This window comes from Nematolebias whitei, chromosome 11 (assembly GCF_014905685.2).
Source record: "Nematolebias whitei isolate Nwh7 chromosome 11, NemWhi1, whole genome shotgun sequence".
NCBI lineage: Eukaryota > Metazoa > Chordata > Actinopteri > Cyprinodontiformes > Rivulidae > Nematolebias > Nematolebias whitei.
In genome coordinates this window covers 796906-806093 of record NC_056508.1, presented here as the reverse complement: position 1 = coordinate 806093, position 9188 = coordinate 796906, and the positions used below count along the sequence as shown (strand labels likewise).

The 9188-nt window shown below is 44.4% G+C and overlaps 1 protein-coding gene across 1 annotated transcript in view; it reads right to left on the bottom strand.

The window, feature by feature from the left end:
• Nucleotides 1-2947: 2947 nt before the first annotated feature.
• Nucleotides 2948-9188, bottom strand: part of LOC119416582 (laminin subunit alpha-5) — a gene marked incomplete in the record, with an annotated part of 26452 nt that continues 20211 nt past the window's right edge. The window contains 2 exon segments of the mRNA XM_037683772.1: nt 2948-3103; nt 3909-4016. Of these exon segments, the coding sequence (XP_037539700.1) occupies nt 3002-3103; nt 3909-4016 (210 nt within the window).

The window sequence follows — 9188 nt, the reverse complement described above, 5'->3', positions numbered from 1 at the left end:
GAGGGCAACAGCTGATGAAGAGGTGCACCGTCCATCGGCACCTTCTGCCAGTTTGGACTTCAAGCCAAGAACGTGAGTCTTGCAGTGAGAAAGGCTTCATCTTCTGTAGTTATTTAACTTTTAACAAGTGGAATTGAGCAACATGTTTATCCGCTCAGGAATTGAATGCATGGACCTTGGGACGACCACCAGCATGGGTCCAAAGACAAACTGCCTTCTGATTCGGGGCCGGAGACGATATCTCTGGTTCGGGGGTCCAAAACGAACTGCTTTTCACACAAAGCGACTTTGTGCAAAACAACAGCTCTGAGAAGATTGTTTTGACTGACTAGGGAACTTTGTGGCTCCCCTCTGAAGAAAACAGCTTCCAGCTCAAAGAACACTCACGACAGGTGTCTCTGAAGGAATAATCACTTTCTGAAAACAGGAAAAAGAAATATATTATTCACATTGTAAATTTCACATGATTTCATTATGATTGAAAACAACAATCAAAATTATTCATGTTCACACTCAATCAAATAAAACAAACTTCATTAATGATTCGTTTTTCTTTCTTAGAAACAAGAAGAAATAAGATAAACATTAGTCAGACTGTAGCTGACTCTGTGCCCAAGGACGAGAAATGTGTAGAAAAACATCAGACATTATTGAAGTCAGGGGTAACTTTAAAGAACACAATTCATGGTGAGTCTGAAAGATGAATAAGGGTCAGGGGTCATAGTTAGAGCAGTGCAGCTTCATGCTTCATTGCCGAGGTAGTTAAAAAGCTCCGAGGTAGCAGGACTCAAGGAGTGGATGAGATTCACCCTAATTTACTTAATGCTCTGGATGTTGTAGGGCGGTCTTGGTTGACACAACTTTGCAACGTCACATGGACATCAGGGGCAGTGCCACTGGATTGGCAGGGTAGTGGTTCCCCTTTTCAAAATGGGGGACCAGAGGGTGTGCTCCATTTATAGGGGCATCACTCTCCTTAGCCTCCCTGGTAAGGTCTGTTCAGGGGTACTAGTGAAGCAAGTTGGACTGCTGGTCGATCCTCAGATCCAGGAGGAACAACGCGGGTTCTGTCTTGGCTGTGGAACACTGGATCAGCTCTTTACCCTCACTAGGGTCCTCGAGGGGTCACGGGAGTTTGCCCATCCAGGCTACATGTGTTTTGTGGACTTGTAGAAGGCTTTCGACCATGTTCCTTCAGGTATACTGTGGGGGGTGTTCTGTGAGTATGGGATTTGGAGCCCGTTGCTACGGGCTGTTCTGTTCGGTCCCTATAAAAGGGTGCGAGAGTTTGGCTCGCATTGCCGGTAGTAAATCGGACCCCTTTTGGGTGGGAGTTGGACTCCGCCAGGGCTGCCCGTTGTCACCGATTCTGTTCATAACTTTTATGGACAGAATTTATCAGTGCAGTCAGGGAGAAGAGGGATTCCAGTTCGGTGGCCTTAGGATTCCTTTTCTGCTCTTTGCAGATGATGTGGTCCTGTTGGCGTCATCGTGCCGGGATCTTCAGCTCTCACTAGAGCGGTTCACAGCAGAGTGTGAAGCAGCAAGAATGAGAATAAGCACTTCCAAATCTGAGGCCATGGTCCTCAATCATAAAAGGGTGGATTATTCTCTTTGGGTAGAGGGTAAGGTTATGCTTCAAATAGAAGAGTTGAAGTATCTTGGGACTTTGTTCACGAGTGACAGAAGAATGAAGGGTTGACAGATGGATTGGTGCAGTATCTGCAGTATTGCAGACTCTGTTCTGGTCCGTTGTGGTGAAGAGGGAGCTGAGCTATAAGGCAAAATTATCTGTTGACGAGTCAGTCTACGTTCCTACCCTCACCTATGGTTACAAACTCTGGGTAGTGACTGAAATAATGAGATCACAGATATAGGTGGTTGAAATGAGTTTCCTCCACAGGGTAGCTGGACTCTCCCTTAAGCCTCCAGTGTACTTGGGTGGACCCTTTTCCGTGCAGATTCGACGTGCACTGTCTGCAGAGGTTTGAGACCATACTCGAATATCCATCATGAGCAGCTGCAGACCAGATCCGCAGGCCTTTGCTGACACGCCTACACGCCGAGAGTCTCTCGGTTGGCCTGGGAATGCCTTGGAATCTTCCCAGAAGAGCTGGAAGAGGTGGCTCTGGAAAGAGATGTCTGGGCCTCCCTGCTCAAGCTGCTGCACCTACGACCCGACTTTGGAACAAGCAGAAGATAATGGGTGGATGGATGGATATATTTTTTTCTGATATACTGTATACAACATACCTACACTGACATTGACTTTTTTAATAGTTGACAGCAAACTCCTTTAGTCAGTTTGTAAATATGCTTCTACTGTTGTCTCAGACCATGCTTTGGTCTTCATGAATGTTTATTTCCAAAAATGTACTAATGCAAGACACAGGGGGCTGTGGTAGTTTGGTGGTCAGTGCAGTGGCCATGTAAATCTGAGGTTGCAAGTTCAAGCCCAGGTTGGGTCAAGAAGGACATCTGAAATAAAACGATTGCCAAATCTTTAATGCGTTCGCTCCCTGCAGCGACCCCTCTGGAAGGAATCAGCTGAATAAAACATGACAACTAATGCAAAACACCCAAGGCGACTTGACACAAATCTACTTTTAGATAATAACTTTGTCTCTAAATGATTTAATCGTTTTCTTTCAGGTTAGTAATACTCCAGAAGTCCCAATCTCACTGTTGTGGGAAGAAATGACAAATTTTATAAGCAGGGAGAATATTTTCATATATTTTCATATATTAGAGAAGAGAGAAACCAGCCAGGTTATCTGAGCGCACTGTGTTTTTAGATGTTCCATACACAACAAGCTGAACATGATCTCATCACAGCACAGCTCACCACTGAACTTTTACTCAATTCAGGACTCATATTTTATGAACAATGGTATATGACAAATAAATTGCTGGTTCATAGTCCTCAACAAATACTGTATCTGGCCTTTACTCTGCTGTGCTGTGAGTTTGACATCTGAAATAATTATAGATTGTTTTGCTTTCATAAGAGTGATTTTACCTCAACTATGTGAACTATTCCCAGGTGAGGCTCTTCGGGTGAGGAATACTCTCTCTCCATGAACACCAGGGTCATCTGATTTCCCTACAGGGCAGAAAAATCCAGCAGATTCTGGTAAACACGACAGCACATGGAGCAACTGGAGAATAAAAATAATCTGTATCGAACCTGTCCTAGCAAAGAAGGATCAACATTTTGTTGCACATTTTGAAAATGTCATCAAACTAGAAGAGTGGTGATTGCTGCATAACTGCTGAAATTTTCAGAAGATGCTGAAACTGAGATGTTAAAACTAAAAGAAGCAGAACACTAGCTAAAAGTAGCAAACAGTACCTACAAGCTAAAAAAAAGCAAAAGGATGGCTACAAGTTGCAAAATCTAAACATAAAAAATGAGTAGATAAATGTTAAACGCAGCAAAAGACTAGCTTAATATATCGAAAAGTTAGATATATGCTAAAAATAACAAAATGCTAGCTAAATCTAAAAGTAGCATATAAAAACTAAAGCAAAGTTAGTGTGCTAAAGTAGCTTTTAAAGAGAACAATGCTTTAAAGGAACTGAAGAGAACTCAATGTATTTCTATGGGGAAATATTTGTAAATAGAATGTATTATTTTGAACAGTCTAAAAAAGTCTTTGTTTACAAAAAACAAATGACATGGCACCTATGTCCTAAATGTGCTGAACGTTTTGATAAATGAATGCTAAAAGAGCACAAAGAATGCATTAGAAGTTTGATAGTTACAATATATAACATAAACTATAAATAAGAAAACAGTAGTGTGAATGTTGACTCAGCATTGTATGCTGCTGCCCGTGTGTGTATGTGCGGGCACTTTAGATATTAAACTGGATTGTTATTATAATTTCTGAAAGTGTGTTTTGCACCTTCAGAATGATATCAGGCCTGGAAGCTTCTGCCGGCAGAGGCAGAGAATCTCCTCTCATAGTCTGGGTATGAAGACGATACCTCAGATAACCTCCATAAGAAAAGACCTGCAGACACAAACACATGATAAATTAAAAACAGGACAAACAAGGAAGAAATATGAAGAAACTAAAAACCTAGCATCCTTAAAGGAAAGCAAACAACCCCCATCACTTTCATGCCAGAGTTTTAGATTAAGATCATCCTATGAAAAGAAAAGATGGAATTGTAGTTGTTCTGGTCAAATTCTGGGGGGGAAAAACAATCTCATGCAGACCAACATTTTTCAGTCAGGTCATCTGGACAGTTCCTAGATTGAAAAAAATGATTTAGAAACTGTCCAGATGACCTGACTGAAAAATGTTGGATTGTATACCTGGATTATTGAGCATGGACATTATTGATCAAATCAGAACAGTTAAATGAGTTATAACCCTTTTTGTATTAGCTAAGTTTGGCTATGGTTTGGACATGTCCAAAGGAGAGACGGTGGTTTGGACATGTCCAAAGGAGAGACGGTGGTTTGGACATGTCCAAAGGAGAGACAGTGGTTTGGACATGTCCAGAGGAGGGACAGTGGTTTGGACATGTCCAGAGGAGGGACAGTGGTTTGGACATGTCCAGAGGAGGGACAGTGGTTTGGACATGTCCAGAGGAAGGATAGTGGTGTTAGATATTTTTTATCTAGACTGGTCCTGGGGCTTTGATCTGCTCAGAGACAGGATTATAATGAAATTATGACCCGGTTCTGACTGGGTTAAACTGGGCCAGCAACTCTAAAAAGAGTCTTCCTGGGATTCAATATCTGTCAAGTAATAGAGTTTAATCTGCTTGCCACATCACGTAGAAAGGCTTTTGGAGCACCGTCTCATATTTTCCTAACACATCAAAACCACATAAGATCCATTGAGATCACACTTAGTCACGCCCCCTCATACACTGATAGGTTGAGCTCCCCTTCTGCGAAGGCGGAATCTAGGCCCTATAAATCAGTAATGACACGGGACATCTGCTCTTCCGGTTTGTGATCGCATCACAGACCGGAGAGACCAGCGCTGTAAACTGTAACCTTTTCCTGCCTTAATTTGAATACAATTGGTAAAAATGAATTCACGTTTCCTTGATTTATTGTTAGTGTGAGTTGCCACTTCTGAGGGAGATTCGAACCAGGGGAAGCGACGTGGGCTGGAGGCGGGTTTCCGGGTCCGGTGGCCCGCAGCCAGCTCCCGTCATAACAGTCGTTTGGACATGTCCAGAGGAGGGACAGTGGGTATATTGGTAGAAGGATGTTAGAAATGCAACTGCCAAAAAAAAAGACAAAGAGGAGATACATGGATGCAGTTAGAGAGGACATGGAGGTAGTTGGAGTGAGGACAGAAGACAAAGTGAGATGGAGGAGGATGGCTTGCTGTGGCAACCCCTGAAGAGGGAAAAGCAGAAAGAAGAAGAACAAAGGGTCCTTAGGGGTCATTTTGACCCAAGGAAATGCAGGAGGATAAATATAAATTGTGCATAAATAAAACCTTGAACAAAATTAAAGGCCTAAAATTCCCTAAAGGAATGCATATCACTCATTGTTATCCATACCAAACTGAAATCGTTCTTAAGATGATAAGGAATAACTTTAGAGTTGTTTTGGTCAATTCTTGGAAATTATGCACAATGTCAAAAGATGCTAAGATGTTGTGTTTGGATCATGTGTTGTGAACAACTTTCAGTTACTACTACACAAAATTCAACCAGATTTTCTGTACAATTGGCAGAATTATAGCCATTATTTGTTTGCTACAGCAAGCTCGTGGCAGCCATCTTGAATTGATTTCACCCCCAAAATTTAACTATTTGAAGATGTATGGCCAATTATTACTTTTTGAAAGTTGTAACTTAATACATACACACACAGTGGACAATAAAAACACTGAATTCAAAGTCGTTAATATTACTCAAAGTATGAAATTTTCATAGAGCCAAGACAGACTGAATTGAGGATCCACAACTTCTCCTCCTCCACCATAACCCTGAGCACTGGCTCCCCTCAGGGATGTGTGTTCAGCCCTCTGCTGTTTACTCTGCTCACGTATGATTGTGCACCTACCCATCCAGGCTGTCATATTGTAAAGTTTGCAGATGATACAGCGGTGGTGGGATGCATCACAAACAATGAAGGTAAATGGTAAATGGACTGTACTTATATAGCACCTTTCCATCTTATTTCAAGATACTCAAAGCACTTTACAACAATTTGTGCCTCATTTACCCATTCATACAACACTCTACTAGATCTATACAAAGCTAAATTGAACAAATCATTCAATGCTGAGTCCAGCAACAGGCAGGAGGTGGAACACGTGGAGAGCAGGTGCAAAGAGAATAACCTTCACATCAATGTGAAGAAGACAAAGGAGATGGTTGTGGACTTCAGAAGGAACAAACACACCTACCCTACCACAACCAACCCCCCCACCCCCCAAAAAAACAAAAAACATAAGAGGATCTGTGGTGGAAGTGGTCTCCAGCTACAAGTACTTGGGTGTACACCTGAATGACAACCTCAGCTGGGGCAACAACACCACCAGCCTGAACAAGAAAGCTCATCAGAGACTCTACTTCCTCAGGCAGCTGAGACGAGCTGGTCTGTGAAGCTCAGTCCTCACCTCCTTCTACAGGTGTGCAGCGGAGAGCATCCTGTGCTCCAGCATCAACGTGTGGCATGGAGGCTGCACAACTGCAGAAAGAAAAGCTTTGCAGAGAGTGCTGAAAGCTGCACAGAAGATGTTTGCCTTTACGATGGCTTGGTTCGTGCCTTGAGTACCCAGACTCAAATGCTTTGGGCAGAATGGATCAGATCTTGGGGACTTTACTCAGTCACGTTCCATCGGGGTGGCCATGTAATTTGGACATTTCTGAACCGTTTGGACCAACACAAACTCAGGGTAGATGTCATTAAGTTCTGTCTGTCCCCAAAACAACTGTGCGTTTATCTGAATTTGGCTCCCTTGGCTGGCCTTGAAGGTCATCTTATCTGAATTTGTCTGGAGAACATGTGATCTGACGCTCATCGCCCCCTCCGTGAGGAATTTTCAACTGATAACCAGAAGAATCCAGCTGAATAAACATTGTGTCATTTCAGGACTCTTGGATTCTCATAGTCGTTAAACTTGGCCATTCCTCGACATACCTCGAGAATGTTTATGGATCTCACCGGAAGACATTGACTGATTATTACATCCTTATCAGAACTCCTACAGTGCCCCCGAGAGCATCTATGATCATATTCACCACTTTTGTCGTCTCCCCCCTCTGCAGAATGTCTACGTCACTATGTGCTTGTTTGTGCGAGGTGTTTTTTAATATTAGAGGTTTTTTCCCTCAGGCAGGAAATAAAAAGTCTGATAGGAATCTTTTTGCCTCAAACTTCTACATGTGTCCAGGTTACCACTTTTATTGTCTGTCCAAACAGGTCTCACTTGTAAATGAGTCTTTGAGGCTCAATGTGATTTATCTGTTTAAATAAAGGTTGAATGAATGAATGAATGAATGTTTGAGTCAGCCTCCCCACCATCACAGACATCTACACCTCCAGATGCAGGAAGAGGGTCACTTGCATCATGAAGAACCCCACTCACCCAGCACACACATTTTTTGCCCTGCTCCCCTCAGGAAGGAGGTTGAGAAGCATTAAGTGTAGAACCACTAGACTGAGGAACAGCTTCTACCTTGAAGCTGTTAAGACTCATGAATCTCTAACCAGAATATTCAATGTGAAAAACCACATCATGTTGCTGCTGATCTGTTTCATGTTGCTGCTGATCTGTTTTATGTTGCTACTGATCTGTTTCATGTTGCTGCTGATCTGTTTCATGTTGCTGCTGATCTGTGTCATGTTGTTGTGTTCATTCATGCTCATCTGCTCACACAGACTCATGTTCGTGCTGCTGTTCAGTGTAATGTTTTAATGCTATTAGTGCTTAGCATATTTTTAATTAATATTTTTCTTAGTTATTGACAATCCATGATGAGCACAGAAGTCCAACAACAGAACACCACTCTGGTTCAGATCAGGGGGGCCGTTCCTCCCAACCACATCCCTCCAGGTCTCACCGTCATTGCCCACATGAGCATTGAAGTCCCCCAGCAGAACAAGGGAGTCCCCAGAAGGTGCACTTTCCAGTACTCCCTCCAAGGACTCCAGAAAGGGTGGATAATCTGAACTGCCGTTTGGTGCGTAAGCACAAACGACAGTCAGAACCCGTCCCCCCACACGTAGGCAGAGGGAGGCCACCCTTTCATTCACCGGGGTGAACCCCAATACACAGGCACCAACTTGGGAGGCAATAAGTACGCCCACGCCTGCTCGGCACCTGTCACCAGGGGGAACTCCAGAGTGGAAGAGTGTCCAGCCCCTCTCAAGGAAACTGGTTCCAGAGCCCGAGCCATGCGTAGAGGTGAGTCAGACTATTTCTAGGTGGAACCTCTCAGCCTCACATACCAGCTCAGGCTCCTTCCCCACCAGTGAGGTGACATTCCACGTCCCAATAGCCAGCTTCTGTAGTCGAGGATCAGACCGCCAGGGTCCCCGCCCTCTGCCACCACCCATCCCAAATTGCACCCGACCCCTTTGGCCCCTCTCACAGGTGGTGAGCCCATGGGAAGGGGGACCCACGTCTCCTCTTCAGGCTGTGCCCGGCCGAGCTCCATGGGTAAAAGCCCGGCCACCAGGCGTTCGCCCGCATGTCCCACCTCCAGGCCTGGCTCCAGAGTGGGGCCCTGGTGACCCACGTCCAGGCAAGGGAACACTAGGTCCATTTATTTAAGTCATCATCGGGATCTTTGGGCTGCACTTTGTCTGGTCCCTCACCTAGGACCTGTCTGCCATGGGTGACCCTACTAGGGGCATAAAGCCCCTGACATCATAGCTCCTAGGGTCATTGGGACACTCAAACCACTCCACCACGGTAAGGTGGCAGCCCAGGGAGGGTTATTGTCAATAACGAACACCTTGTTCAAGCATAAGGGTGTCCATATGTGCTCTTGGCACCAGGACACCCTAGGCCGTAGTTCGATGATCGACTTTGTCATCATCTCATCTGATCTGCGGCCACATGTCTTGGACACTCGTGTGAAGAGAGGGGCAGAGCTGTCAAATGATCACTACCTGGTGGTGAGTTGGCTCCGATGGTGGGGGAGGATGCCGGTCAGACCTGGCAGACCCAAACGTATTGTGAGGGTTTGCTGGGAAC